We start from the raw sequence: 15,009 nt of genomic DNA, 5'->3' as shown, positions 1-15,009 counted from the left end.
CTCATGGATGCTCATTGATGAAAGATAAAATTATTTCTTTTTGTGCTTGCTCATGGATGCTCCTTGGTTGGTGTATATAACAACCTAAATTAACCTCTAAACCAGCCCTTTTCAAAAAAAAAAACTCAGCTTTATATATGCAATGTTCCTTATATAGAGTCGCAAAGAGGGAATCCTACTGATTACTTACTGTCATGTGTCTTTTATGTGCCTTTTTCATCAGTTGAGACCGTATGATGATTTAACTAACCATTTTCAAAACATTTCTTATACGAATAAGAGAAATGCCGCTTGAGGACACCCTCAGGTATCAAATTCAGGTCCAAAGAGAATTGTGTGAACAACTTGAGGTTAGAAAAGTTGTGCATCACTGCTTATACTACCAAACTTTGTACCATATAGGTTAAAAATGCTTGTATCAGCCTAAAAAAATGCTTATTTCTGTGATCAGGTGCAGAAGAAGCTGCAGATGCGAATAGATGCTCAAGTGAGATATTTAAAGGAAATACTAGAGAAAGCTCAAGAAAACATTTCCTTTGATGCAAATGGATCTGCTGGCCTAGAAAATGCTAGATCACAGCTTACAGACTTTAACATGGCCCTTCCGGGCTTGTCAGACAATGGAACACATGTGTATGAAGATCGCAGTGAACAGCCGGTGAAAGCTATATCTGATGACAATCTTCATGATAATAATTTGGATTTTCAGCTCTACCGTGAACGTAGTCAGGAGGCGAAGAATGCCAAATGCACCCTGAAAACTGAGGACCCTTATTAGACTTGAATATTAAAGGAGGATATGACCTGTCTTCGCGAGGAATGCAAGGGTGAGTCAGAATCCGAAGATTAACCAGCACAGGAAATAGAGATATATTTCAGCAATCTGACAGTTTTGGGGAGTTTCACTATTTGCTATTAGAATTTGTTTCCCTGTGGCAGTGCTTAGCATGCTGGGTCACAAGTTTGACTTACTTTGTGATAATGTTAAATTTGCTGAAGAAATTCATGAACGCTTGAAGCCTGTAATGTATGCATATGTTATGTAGAGTGCACATGGGAGATGAGAAAGCATGTAACAATCAGGTATCAAGATATATGTATATTCTAAATTTTCCTTTATGTACCACACATTGCATAGTTTGATGTGCACAGATCCACAGAACATGTTCCATTTTTTTGCCTTTATCTCGACGGGTAGGCAGAATAAATCCGATAAGCTTGATTGTTATCATGGTTATGGTTATTTATGATTTATCCTAAAAACCTAAACATTAGCTAAGCATGTGTATAATAACGAGAACAAAAGAGTTTATATGAGTGGTTTATTTTCTCATTGTCATATGAAGTGCCAAATATCAGTATTCTACATTTGCTGTCAATATTTGAAAAATTAGATTCAATTATTTACTGGTGGGCATCTCTTTTTCTTGAGATGCTTCTATATATATGATGATTGTCTCTTCCTTGGTTTATTGAATTATGTTTTCAAATGATAAACATAGCAATAAAAAAATAGTGAAAACAAAGAAAGAATAAAGTAACAAGGAAAAAAAATCAATGAAAACCAAAAATGTACGAAATAAAAATTGAAGATAAATAAGAAGAAAAGAAATAAATAAAACTGACAAAGAAACACAAAACCGGTAAAAATAAAAAATTCAGTGATTAACCCGAGGAATACGAGTGCAAAAACAAGAAAAAACAACAAAACTAAGAAACATACAAAAAACAAAGTGTAATAAAGAACCAATAAAACCTAAGAAGGAAAAAACAAATAAGAATAATTAAATAAATAAATAAAGTGTAATTAACCAAATGTTTCGTTTTTTCCATTGTAAAGTCGCTACGCTTTACTATGGTTATTAGCAAGCGGACTACAAATTTACCATTAGCATATTAGTAGCCCAAATGGCTAGAGCTCAACCCTTTTAACCCATAGTCCTCGATTCAATCCCACATAAGCTTATTTTGTTATTTTCTCTATTGAGCATATTTTTTTATATTAATAAAACACAAAACTGTGAGGGTGCTTTTAAGGGCTGTTATCCCACGCACAAATTTAAATATATGGCGCACAAATTTAAAAACGGAATGAGTAATTAAAATGAAAATATATGAAACATTGGTTAGCATAATAAAAGGTGTTAATAACCTGTTGAGGTATTTAACTTGCTTTATAAATCAAGCTGGCCATTTTTTCTGGCCGCAGCGACCACGTGGAGGCCCATCTGTCCCAGTTGGTGTAAGAACCGGGACTAAAGGACGAGGGCATTAGTAACGACCTTTTAGTCCCGGTTCCAAAACCGGGACAGAAGGCCCTTACGAACCGGGACAAAAGGCCCTTTTTCTACTAGTGAAATGAGCTCGAGCATTATCAAAGAACCCTCTACACCCTCCCGCACCCGGCTCATGATCTACGGGGCAAAAACCCGACAACACCTAAACTACACATACTTCATATCAACATTAAAAAAAGACGTTCAAGACAGTTAAGGACAGAGGGAACACACATATACAAGATCACATGACAGGAAAAAGAACACCAGCCATGACTTAAACATTGTAGCAACACCATCACTTCAAGAGCAATCAATGACCTCATCAACGAGATGCAGCTCGTGGGTGGACACCTAGCAGATTTGCAGCATTGATCTTAAGCATTTAAGCCCCTTCCTTCAAATCCACAACATGATCTGCTTTCTAGAGTCATGTCCAATACACCAAAAAAGAGAAGGCATCAAAAACAATTTCAAAAGGAGATTTGACCACCTTCTTCTCAAAGGTTGCCTTCTTGTGGCACAACCAAATCACCTAGTAGATATATGCCAAACCAACAACATAAAATATTTCGTCAATAGAAAAAAGAGTAATACACTGAACAAAATTACCAAAGAGATTTAGCGCAACACTCACTGCAAAACACTAATCCCATGATTCTCCAAAGAACTCTAGCCACAAGACATGTAAGGAACATCTGTTAAGCACATTCAGTTTGTGAATATAATGAGCAAGTTGTATTACGCGGCCAATTGTTTTCCTCATTACTTCTCTATTTAACATAATATTCTAAAAGAGCTTTTCGCCAAAGAAAAACATTATTGAAAAGCTGCCACAAAAAAAGAACTTATAGAGGGAATTTGCTTTCTAAATCCATTTCTAATTAGCACTAGCCACATGATTTTCTGGCTATTAGTACCTAGATTTGGTAGTAGATTTATTTTTCTTCTCTAGAGACTAGAGCATATTATCTGGATGTAGAGATGCACACAAATACACATTTGGGGGTAAACAATATAAAAAAAATATCAACAAAAATATGTAGACACAGATCTAAGCACACATACTCGCGTGACTGTCACTGAAATTAGAGCCATGGAGCTTGAAGATTGATAAAGCCACGAGATGCAACTCGTTGTTGTCGCCAGGTACATCCACTACTTACTGAAAACATTGTCTGCCTTGACACTGCTTCGATTTCGTGACCTCATGCGCATGGGAATGCAACCACCCTAACTCATTCAACCAAGTAGAGCTTGGCCTTCAGAAACTAGGATATTTTTTCCTCCCATGTTTTACAACGATACCATAGAGGTATGCTAGATCACGTGTTCATTATTTTGCGAAAATTGCCTACGATCATGAAGTTCATAATGATGAAATTTGCGTGATGCAATATGTTTTCTTGAAGTAATTCCGAAGATTAAGAATTATAAATCCCACTTCCTACCCACCATGCCGACTTAGGATTGCACGCAAGACCCGATCATAACCGAACACACTATAAGAAACGCAAGCTCATCCATCTCTGCTTATGTATACCCTAGACTAACTATATGAAAACTACAATAAATATTTTCTTTTTGTAACACCACATCCTACATCTTATCTTTTGTTAACTTAAATGTGAATACATATTTGTATGTTTGGAGGTCAAAATTCCAAGCTTTTCCAGTGGCCGGTGAGCTATGACAACGTCTAAGCATAGCGGAGTACATGCATGGAACCTTTGATCATCCTTTTGCGCCAAAGTGGCCAAGTTGCACCATTGGTTTCGAAGAGCAGGTGGTTAATTATTTTCTCGGGAAAGTAAGCAATTAAGATCTTTTAACACATATCAGTTACCAATCGTACCTATTCACTCCCGCTGGTTATTTTCTGCAGGGATCATATGGTGTATTTTTAGGAAATGCCTTGAATTAGTATTTATTGAAAGGAAACCAGAGATAGAATATCGACTCGGGGAAACATGACATGCCCAATGCGCCTTCCAAAACTTGGACTCGAGGAAGGTAAGAACCCTAGGGGAGGCCACACGCTGGAACCCCCGAGCTGCATGTTTGAAAAGCTTTCTAGTTTGATAGGGCAAGTAAAGAGTATGAACTGCCCTAGCAAAATTAATAATTTAGCAGTAGAACAAATCATGTTATTTTTCATTGGGTCGTCCACCCGTTAATTAAATAACTATATACTAGCAAAAGAGCCCGTTCGTTGCAACGGGTAAGAAAAACGCTCACTAATCTAACAATCATGGGTCCATAGGCCCGTGTCCTTTATTTCAACACATGAAATCCCGTGTGTATTTCTATTTACCCTTCTTTCCACGCTCGTCGACGCTGGCTTTAGTGTTCACACCATCACAACATGTTTGAATGTTGTCAATCTTAAGATGTCCCCCTCTCAACATAAAATGATAAATTTATTTTTTCTGTGAGGTTTTGACAAGGCGTGCATGCGTGATTATAGATATTGTTTTTATTCTCCATGCTAGTTTTGCCAAAGTGTTCATTTTCAATTCAAATCGACACCGATATGAAGGAAAGATTGATCATGCGCTATCGATTAAGGTTTTATCGTAAATAGCATTTTTAAATTGTTAACATGGAAAATAATATCATATTCAGATTCTACATATTTTTCTAATCAAATTTCATATATAACATGTTAAATTTAAAGTTAGCGTTAAAAAGATATGGATTTTCAAAAAATCAATTAATATATACTGCGGGTTGATTATCAGAAACTTAAGAGGGTTTCTAGAGAAAGAGTATGACGGACTAAGAATACCTATTTCTTTTATTAGTATGTATAGATTTCTTTTCAAACTTTCACAAGAAGAGAATCCTCACGTGAAGTTTCATTCCATTTCAAGAGAGCGTTTATAAATCAAGCTAGTGTTAGGAGAGATAGTTGCCCCATAGCTCGGTGTCCACTTTGAGCTTGATCTCTTTGCCTTATTCTAGTCGAAAGATGATTGTCAAAAAAAATCTAGTCATATGATGTGCCAACTTGTTATGTTTACCATTGGCAAGAAGATCAAGATTAGCAAATCCATAAAAAAAAATGTGCCCTCTAGAAGATGTCTTATTTGAGCCGGTCGATTCCATTTCATCGCCCCCTCCTCTTTCAGGAATTTACTGATTTCAAATGGTGTGGGAAATTAAGATGGCAATTTCCGAGTCGTATGAGGTAGGAAACTCTCAAGTATTGTTCTAAGGGAAGAAACTGCCTATTCTGATCGAGAACATGCCATTCTTCCTATTTCAACCGAGGAGAACATGCCATTCTAGAGGGTGATCGGAAATTACGGTTCAAGCTTTCCCAGCCTCTTTTCATGGATGGACTCTTAACGCCTACGAAGGCTTGTGTATAGGGGCGTACAACAATAATTTCCACAATGCCCTATTCACAACACTCTCTTACTTCAGGGAACCTATGAGAAAAACAACGTATATAATAACTAAAAATACATGACCATGTGGGCATACCCTGTTAACGTACACACCAAAGAAAGAAAGAGACATGTAGTAAGACAGCAAATACAAATTCACTGTAAAATATCATGAACAAAACAATCAAAAGATGAACAGAAACAAAATCGTCGGAAGCTCGCGAGGCTGGCTACAGATCCCTCCTGCCGCCGTTGCTCAGGTCCACGTCGTTCAGGGTCAGGCTGTCCAGAATCCTAACGACCTGCAACGCAGCCCAAGACGAAACAAATCAATGGCGAGAATAGACGTTGCGAGGTTGGAGGAGGTTCTTCTTCCTCGCCCGAACGCACGAACCTGCCCCATCTTGGGCCTCCTGGCGGCCGAGTGCCGAATGCACGCCACCGCCGCCTCGATCATGCGGAACATCTCGACGTCGTCGTAGTCACCGGTGAGGCACGGGTCCACCAGCTCCTCGAACTCCTGCTCGTCGATCGCGCGGTTCAGCAGCGGCCTCGACTGCGACAAGGGCACGAGCGAGCACACTGTCAGTGATGGATGCAATGGCGTACTGCATGGATGTGCTGATGCTGATGCCTGCCGGTGGTGATCTTGCTTACCCACTCCACGAGGCTCTCGTCGCCGAGGGGGCGGGATGTGTCGACGGGCTTCCGGCCGGTGATGAGCTCCAGGAGCACCACCCCGAAGGAGAACACGTCCGATTTCTCCGTCAGCTTCCCCGTCGAGGCATACTCCGGCACCAAGTACCTGTTCGTTTTCAGTCACCACAAACACAGAGTTTTTGACAATTTTTCCTCGTTTCCTATCGACGTGCCAAGATGAATGGCTCCTGCAGTTAGAGATGGTTTGTTTACCCGAATGTGCCCATCACACGCATCGAGACGTGCGTCACCTCGTTCTCCGCGAGCCTGGCGAGCCCGAAATCCGCGACTTGGATTACGATGAACGCGACATTCAGGTTTCGTCAGTAACTGAACATTTTTTTCTCGACAAAGGTAGTAACTGAACATACTACCATCGATAGAACAACAGCCATTTTATTGAGAAAGAGCATAACCTGAGCTTCTAAGTTGTCGTTGAGAAGGATGTTGGATGACTTGATGTCCCCGTGGATGATCCTTGGATGACCTATGTACAACAGCAAAGAGCACAAAAAATCAGCTGCAAATTCAGAACGAATAGACGCAGAAATAGGAGCAAAAGTAAACCCATCCACATCTTACAGTCCTCGTGCAGGTAGGCCAACCCACGTGCCGATCCCGCCGCGATCTTCACCCTCGTCGGCCAGTCCATCACCGGTCTTACCCTCCCTGCAAGCAAAGCAATTTAGACGCACAGAACCAGTGGGTGAGCCATGGCCGTTCAAGAAGTTAATACTATGCGTTTAACACAGCTAGAGTCAGAGAAGCAGAGAACGGGGGAATGGATGAGGGATTTGAGGCTGTACCAGGAGGAGGACGCGCGGGCGCACCCCTGCTCTTGCTGGGGAAGGGTTGAGCCCGCAGCGAACGGGAGGGGATCCCGTTCCAGAGCCGCCGCCCGCTGGTTCTTCTTCTTCCTCCTCTCCAGATCCAGAGCGAGCCGAGCCACCACTGATCCCGATCCAGAGCGAGTCGAGCCACCGCGCCCGTGTTGCTGCTTCTTCTTCCTCCTCCCCTCTCTTCTTCTCTCTAATCCCTCTTTGCCTCCCATTCTGCTGGCGCCATGGACCTCCGCCGGCATCCCGATCTCACCTCTGTTTCATTCCAGCAGGGGACGAATGGATCCGGGGTGTCTTGTGCCAGATCCGGCCTCGTTCGTCTCCTGCATGCCCCTGGCATCGCCCCGCCGGCGTTGTGTGCCGCCGTCCTGGCCATGCCTCGCTCGGGAGGTTGGTGACGACCCACCCCTCGAAGCTTCCCGTGGGCAGCACTGCCTTGCGGCCTCGATTCACTTAAAACTGTAGTGCGGGTTGAATAGCCAAAACAACAGGGGCTTTTCTGCAAAACCGACAACGACGTACGACAGAAGCAATCCGTGGTTTATTATTACTAGTAAAAGTGTCCGTGCGTTGCACCGGGTTAGATTGTCGATTTTTGGATCATGTATTTCGTATTTGACCCCCTCCCATCATGTTCTTCGTCAACATCTACTTGAACTTCGCACCGCCTTTGAAATGCAAGTAGGTATGTAAACATACGACAAATGATTATATATAGTACCGACTAATACCTATACAAACTCTCCAAGCAAAAGAAAATAAAAGGTACTAATAGAAACAATTTCCTCCATATGAATGGCTGCCCAGCAGCTCCAAAGAACAGCTACTTGCATCTGTATCAGTAGCAATTGAAAGTTAAGTTGTAAATAAAGACAGAAACTGCGCGGCACAAACTTGAAAATTTGTTTTTTGTAAGAGATATAAGATGACCTGCATGATTATAAAGGCAGAAACTACTTGCATCATTATTTTAGCAGTCTTATTTTACTTTTTTCCGTAAAATTTAATATCCATAGATCATAAGATGACCTGCATGATTATAGATTTTAAATATATTCAATTAAGTCCAAATGGCCGAAAGAGTTGTACATAAATATAATGAATTGAACAATGCCTATATTTCCTTTCTCAGAGGATTCCTGTACTATAATTTGGACCTTGCTGGCATAGTTGGGTATTGAAAACTCCTTATTTCATTTAGTTCATGAACAATTGTTTCTATGGGGAACCGGACCCATGGAAGGTATTTTTTTCCAAAGGTCCTCATATTTCTGTTGTGTGTCTTTGTATGTGTATAGGTCAAAAGAGACATGCCTGAACCGCATGAAGGTGTAGTGATCTTTTTTCTCCACATGATATGAAGGATTGCTTATATTGTAACAAAAGCAAACAGAAACTACAACAACAACTGCCATGTTTGTAACTAAAGCAAACAGATAATACAATGACAACTACCATATTGCATTTAAGTTATTTATGCCACACAATTTTTTTTCCATTCTTCTATGCTCATGTAAAGTTTGTGCACGTCTGCAACTCGCTGCTTTCAACTGCGCCTTCATGGTATGCTTTCTGTTCCGTAAGCGGTAAACCTATCCATTTGCAGTTCCGAATAGGATCTACTTCACTTCTCATCATAGGCGACGCCACCTGACTTTCAGTTTGAGTAGCTTCTTCAAGGTCGTCAAAAAAGTCTGCTTCAAACAACCCTCGCAGACTTTGGGTAGATCTAAGGGAAGCAAATTCATTATACAACTGTGCAAACAAAGGAAAGTTCCATGATCAAGTTCAGTTAACCATGAAACAACTTTTAGTTCTAAGCTCAAGGTTACTTGATTTTAAGTTTTTACATGAATGGTTGGACTATTGCTCGCTATAACTGAAACTGTTAGGAATAGAGGCACCAGAAGTTGACAACCAAAGTAGCAGGGTTGTTTTTAAGGGTGTCGAGGCATTACATACCTCTGGTGTAGCCATCGTTATTGGACAGCTCGACATATGTTCTTCTACCTCCGGCGAACTCGAAGCTTCTTCCTCCGGCGAACTTGAAGCCAACATGATGCTTTTCTGGTCCAACTACTCCAGGATTTGATGGATTTTCTGGTCCAACTACGCAACCTGATGGAGACGCCAGCCGAGGATCCTCAGCGAAGTCCAGCCCTGGTCGAGCAATCCATTGTTTTGTGTTGGAGAAGGACACCGTCACGAATTCAATCCAAGACAGACATGGCAACAGGAGAAGGCTCTGCCAGTGGCGAACAGGTCACAACGGCGTGCTCTCAGCCGGCACTGGTGGACGGCGTACTCACCCTGCCTCCTCGATGCATGCTCTCCCTCCACCGGCAGCGCTTGCGGTCGCGCCGCTCCGTCCTCGCCTCTCCTTGTCCCTGCTTCCGACCACCTCGGCAGCCCTGGTCTACAGCCCCTCATCGTCCTCTGCTCCGGCCGCACCTTGGCTAACCGAAGCATGTGCATCCTTGCGTTCTCGTCATCCTCTGCTTCATCCACCCTTTGGCTGGCCGATACCCGTGCTTCCAACTTTTGGTAGTATAGTATAGTGCTCCCAGGCTTCACGTCTATAGCCAACTTTTGATAGCTCATGGAAATCATGGTCTCATCACCCTTGATGGTATAATCTGTGGTTATGGTAATCTCTTGCCCCTGATTCAGCTTTATAGGCTTGCCATCTTTCAGAAAGCCTGTGCAAATTTCTGGTCCCTATACAAAGGCAGTAGATTGGCATAGTTAGAAAATAAATAATGTTGGCCAAGCTCATGCATGATTCATGTGCTACACTGAACTTTACAAGATGTTCAAAGAGATTTCTAGGTACAAGGTCATGAAAGCAGCTTTTAGCATTGCACAAATTACTAAGTTCAACAGTAAGTAGAATGAAGTAAATCCTGATATGCAACCCACAAAGCTAATAATTTCATCCAAGCTAATGAATATTTAATGCATTGGCTAGATCCTGTAAACCGTATGTCACAAGTAAATTATATTTAGTATAAAATGCATTTCAAATCCAAAACAGTACTTGTGCTATCTATCTCAAAATCACTATCTGAGAGAGATCTTTTGTACAAATCAAAGACATGATATCTTCATACAACATGAAATCTCAATTCGCATTGGAATCGGACCATTATCACACTCTTCACCACTGGACAATCAGAAAATACTGGTGATACTGACCTGATTCGCATACTGCAAGATGAGCTCTTCTGTTTGGTTTTTACGGAGCTGATTCTGTATCCAGACAACAGTCATCTCACAAGCCGTGCAGAGAAGATCAGAGCCTCGCTTCTCTTTCTTATTAACGACATATTCAATTTGGTTACTGCATAGTCATTCATGAAAGCAAAACTGTTATGAAAACATTGAGATACACATGTTTGGAAATGGGAAATACGGCTGCATGCGTATATTGTGCTAACCTGACAGAGTGACTACCATCAAATACACACAAACCGATCTGACTGCACACTTTCTGTGGCCTTGTCTGCTCAATGACAACTTAGTATTAGTATTCTTGTAATTGGTTAGAGAATTCAAGATCGGTGAGAAGATTGTAATAACAATAATCCAATTGCCAAGACAACATGAGCAACTGACAAACCTGTGCTACAAGCATCTCGAGGATCATCTCTCCATACTCTCTCTCTACTTCCTTGCATTCTGTACTGATAATCCCCTCAGCCCCAATTGCATGATTGACTTGAGCCACTATGGTCTAAGAGCGGTATAAAATACAAATGTACAATGGATGTCCCAGTTATATACCCAACAGGATAGAGTCAAAACTGTTTCATTTGAGAAAAAGAGCAAAAGAAGTAATTCACAACTTCTATACATATTTACACAAATACAAAAAAAATCACCTCAGAGCAAATGAGGAAAATTTACACATACAAAAAAATTCCAGACATGTTCTACATACTACTACAGCAAGCAGTGTGATTTTTGCAATAGAGTACTTTCAAGAAGTGGTGTGACATTTGTTCTAAGAAACGCGTGAGAGGGTTGAGAAACGCGTCAGCAGGGCCGACTTACACGGGGCCGGAAGTGGAGGCGATGACGCGGGCGTCGGCGGCGTAGAGGTGGCCTGGGAGGGGGAGGAGGTCGAGGTCGAGGAGGGCGTAGCGCACGGCGTACTCGAAGGCGTGCCCCACCGGGCGCCGGCGCGATTGCCGAACGCGGCCCTCGTAGAGCCGCGCGGCGCCGCCATCGGGAGCGGGACGGCGGGCGAAGGGGAGGCGGAGGAGGAGGAGCAGGGAAAGCAGGGTGGAGGTGAGGAGGGGTCCGACGCCTCACCTGCGCGAGGACGCGGCCAGATCTCGTCGCCTTCCTAAGAAAAGATTCGGGACGGCGAGGCGGGGAGAGACAGGGGCAAAGAAGGATTGGTCGCAAGTGGGATCTCGTCCCCGGCCTCGCCGTGCTCCGGCCCGGTCATCCCCGTCGCCGTGCCGCCCAGTGTCGGCCCGGCCGTCCGCATCGCGAGCTGAAGATGCGGTCGCTGGAAACGTTTTTTCAGATGCACTTACACAGGGACCGCGGGTTGATTTCGAAGAAACAGAGTTTTTTTTTTACAAAAATGCCATGACGGACGACCAGAAACCCTATTTGCTTTATTATTAAAAAGTTAAGAAGAGATTTGCGACATAGTGACATGCCTGATGGAGTCCTAAGCTCCTTTGATGGCTCTATCAGAATACTCCAGTTGCAAGTCAGACAGATCACTCGAAGCTTCCAACGAGCTCTCCTCTCATGGCCGGTGAGGTAGCTCTGAAAGAGACTAGTGTCCGGCCGGCCAAGTACACGGAACCTTCACCTGCTTCTTGCTCAAAGTGGCCAAGTTGCACCACCACCGGAGTCACAGAGCACCCGGTCTAAACTCCCAATTGGGTAAGCGATCAAGACTTTTAAGCTACTATAGTCAGTATCTATCCTGTTCTACCGCTGATGTTGATGATGATGCCTTGTCACTGTCCGTTTGGTTGCCTGTACCTAGTAGTATATACAGTTATAGCTTGCTTTTTAAGCTATGGTCGGCAAATACAAGCATATCTCGGCGGTTCAGAAAACTCAAGCAGCTGGGGGAATCAGACGCGCCGTGCCGGAGTGATAGATCAGGTTTCTTAACTGGGCAGGTGTCGACATTCGCATGATCGCATCTAGTTATGTTTGTTTCTGAAAACGACGTCGGTTTTGGACGGTCTGGCCTCGCTTCTGGCTTGCCATTGTTCCTCCTTTTGTTTCTTTGCCGAGAAAGTCAGGAGCTCTGCATTGCAGCATGGTTACTGTCATGAACGCATGCAAGGAGATGCACTAGTGGAAAACGGGCCTTTGGCCTGGACCCTTTAGTCCCGGCCTCCCTCTAGGCCGGGACTAAAGGCCCGACCACGCCGTCACAAATCGCAATGCCGCCCACGAGGCTTTGGTTCCGGCCCGTAAGGAGCCTTTAGTCCCGGTTTGTGTCTCAAACCGGGACTAAAGGGCTACGCGGTGTGCAGCCCGCATGTGCGCCACCTTTAGTTCCGGTTTGTGTCTTAAATCGGGACTAAAGTCCTCTGCCTATATATAGCACAGCCCCCCTCTCCCCTCTTCTTTACATTTTTCTTGGATGGAAGAGTGTGGGTGTGTGCTAGCTCTCCATTTTTTTGATGCACTAGAGGTGTTTGTTGAAATGTGTGTTAGAGCGATGCCGCTTTGTTGGGGCATAGTTTATCTCTAAGTAATTTTAGTGATTGATGACAGTACCGTAAAGGACTAACCGTGTGTGTTAAGGTTTCAGATAACACACGTCAACGGCACAAGACGACTCGTCTCCTCATTCATGGAACGGAAGCACGGCGCTCTCTACGATTCTCTTTATTTGAGTCATAGGAAAGCCGTACTATTAAGAGGGGATCCGTAGTGGAAAGGTTTGGGTGGAATCTATCGTTGCACGCGCACTCTTCACATATTCTCCCTTACCTTCTTCATTGGAGCGGCCCCCGCCACTGTGTTTCTGTCCTCCTTGCAAAATTGGTCCCCAGCGGTAGTACCGCTGGCCCTAGCGGTAGTACCGCTGGGATGCTAGCGGTAGTACCGCTGCAGCCAGCGGTAGTACCGCTGGCTGGCGGTAGTACAGCCCCTGGTCTGCGGTAGTACCGCTGGCTGGCGGTAGTACCGCCCCTGGTCAGCGGTAGTACCGCTCCAGGAGCTCAGTACCGCCTACCTAGCGGTAGTTCGTGGACGAACCTTTTTGTGAAGACTTTCTTGGCGGTGGTAGTGCTTTTTGCACTACCAGGGGCCCAGCGGTAGTACCGCTGGGGCCAGCGGTAGTACCGCTAGGCGGCGGTAGTACCGCCCCTGGTCAGCGGTAGTACCGCTGGAGTGCCAGCGGTAGTACCGCTGCAGACAGCGGTAGTACCGCTGGAGCTCGGGCAGAGAGTGGGAAAATGGTCTGATTTTTCCCCCCACTATATAAAGGGTTCTTCTAGCTGAGGAACCCTATCTCTTACCTCTCTAAGCTCCATTGTTGCCCCCCAAGCTCAAAAGTGCCCGATCTCTCTCCCTAGCCAATCAAACTTGTTGATTCTTTAGGGATTGGTTGAGAAGGCCTAGATCCACACTTCCACCAAGAGAAAAGTTGATTCCCCCACCAATCCCTTGCGGATCTTGTTACTCTTGGGTGTTTGAGCATCCTAGACGGTTGAGGTCACCTCGAAGCCATATTCCATTGTGGTGAAGCTTCGTGGTCTAGTTGGGAGCCTCCAAGCTTTGTGTGGAGTTGCCCCAACCTTGCTTGTAAAGGTTCGGTCGCCGCCTTCAAGGGCACCTATAGTGGAATCACGGTACCTTGCATCATGCGAGGGCGTGAGGAGAATACGGTGGCCCTTAGTGGCTTTTTGGGGAGCATTGTGCCTCCACATCGCTCCAACGGAGACGTACTTCCTGTCAAAGGGAAGGAACTTCGGTAACACATCCTCGTCTCCATCGGTTCCACTTGTGGTTATCTCTATCCTTTACTTTGTATTTGCCTATGCTTGTGACTATATCTTACTTGTCTTAATAGCTCTCGTTGTTAGCTTCTTTAGGGTTCACCTCATTGTCGTATTATTTGTGAACTCGTATGTTGCTTACCTTAACTTGCTAAGATTAATTAAAAAGTGGTCGTTGTCTATTCACCCCCCGCCCTCTAGCCAACCATCTCGATCCTTTCAGTTGGTATCAGAGCCACGTCTCTTTATTAAGGGTTTAACCACCCGACGAGTATGGAAGGCGAAGAGGGAATTAACCATGGGCAACCCGAGGCCATGGACTTGACTTCGGTCACAAGGGACGACTTGAATACGGCTATGGCCGCTCTCAAGACGTCCTTGATGAACGAGGTCAAGACCATGCTTAAAGAGTTAATTGAGGGATTTAAAAGTTCACCCGAACCGGCTATAGTGGTTAAACCCACCGTTTTCGATTCGGAGGCCAACTCCTCTAAGGAAGCGGTTAAAGGTATGCAACCTCCCTCGTCTCACGAAAAGGATGGGACTGGAACATATGCCTCAGTTCCACCCCCATGGTCTATGGAGGATCCTTTCCCGCACCACGTCTTAATCCTGTTGGTCCTCCTCCTAAGCTTGTGAAAGGTGACTTTGCTAACTGGGTATTTTCTATTAAGTCTCATTTGAATCACAGCTCAACAAATTTGTGGAGAATCATTGAGCAAGGATATTATCCCCATGATCCAAGCAACCTCACTCCGAGAGAAGATGCAGACAATCAATACAATCACTCTGCGTTGTTTATTCTCCAGTCTGCAGT

At 44.1% G+C, this 15,009-nt stretch overlaps 1 protein-coding gene, 1 long non-coding RNA gene and 1 pseudogene across 5 annotated transcripts; 1 reads left to right on the top strand and 2 right to left on the bottom strand.

Annotated features, from left to right (window-relative positions):
- Positions 1 to 284: 284 nt before the first annotated feature.
- LOC123412644 lies at positions 285 to 1,109 on the top strand (annotated as a pseudogene).
- Positions 1,110 to 5,713: 4,604 nt separating this feature from the next.
- On the bottom strand, positions 5,714 to 7,647 carry LOC123407713 (proline-rich receptor-like protein kinase PERK9). Of its 4 annotated transcripts, none has more exons than XM_045100903.1 (7): positions 7,174 to 7,644; positions 6,950 to 7,036; positions 6,783 to 6,854; positions 6,581 to 6,656; positions 6,326 to 6,473; positions 6,063 to 6,250; positions 5,714 to 5,970 (listed from the first exon to the last, which is right to left on the bottom strand). In XM_045100903.1, the coding sequence occupies exons 1-7, from the start codon at positions 7,446 to 7,448 to the stop codon at positions 5,899 to 5,901; spliced, it is 918 nt and encodes a 305-aa protein (XP_044956838.1). In that variant the 5' UTR covers positions 7,449 to 7,644; the 3' UTR covers positions 5,714 to 5,898. The 4 variants fall into 4 exon arrangements, with proteins under 4 accessions (XP_044956838.1, XP_044956839.1, XP_044956840.1 ...); XM_045100904.1 differs by having other exon boundaries at positions 6,063 to 6,224; positions 6,784 to 6,854; positions 7,174 to 7,643; XM_045100905.1 differs by lacking the exon at positions 5,714 to 5,970 and having other exon boundaries at positions 6,063 to 6,224; positions 6,307 to 6,473; positions 6,950 to 7,035; positions 7,174 to 7,647.
- A 2,762-nt stretch (positions 7,648 to 10,409) lies between these two features.
- LOC123411404 lies at positions 10,410 to 10,984 on the bottom strand. The gene is made up of 3 exons (XR_006613255.1): positions 10,826 to 10,984; positions 10,644 to 10,703; positions 10,410 to 10,518 (listed from the first exon to the last, which is right to left on the bottom strand). It is a non-coding gene; the product is annotated as an uncharacterized LOC123411404 (long non-coding RNA).
- Positions 10,985 to 15,009: the final 4,025 nt, after the last annotated feature.

The sequence above is a fragment of the Hordeum vulgare genome, chromosome 7H (genome assembly GCF_904849725.1).
Source record: "Hordeum vulgare subsp. vulgare chromosome 7H, MorexV3_pseudomolecules_assembly, whole genome shotgun sequence".
Taxonomy (NCBI): domain Eukaryota; kingdom Viridiplantae; phylum Streptophyta; class Magnoliopsida; order Poales; family Poaceae; genus Hordeum; species Hordeum vulgare.
The sequence above is the reverse complement of the archived record's forward strand: the minus strand, read 5'-3'. Positions and strand labels throughout refer to the sequence as shown.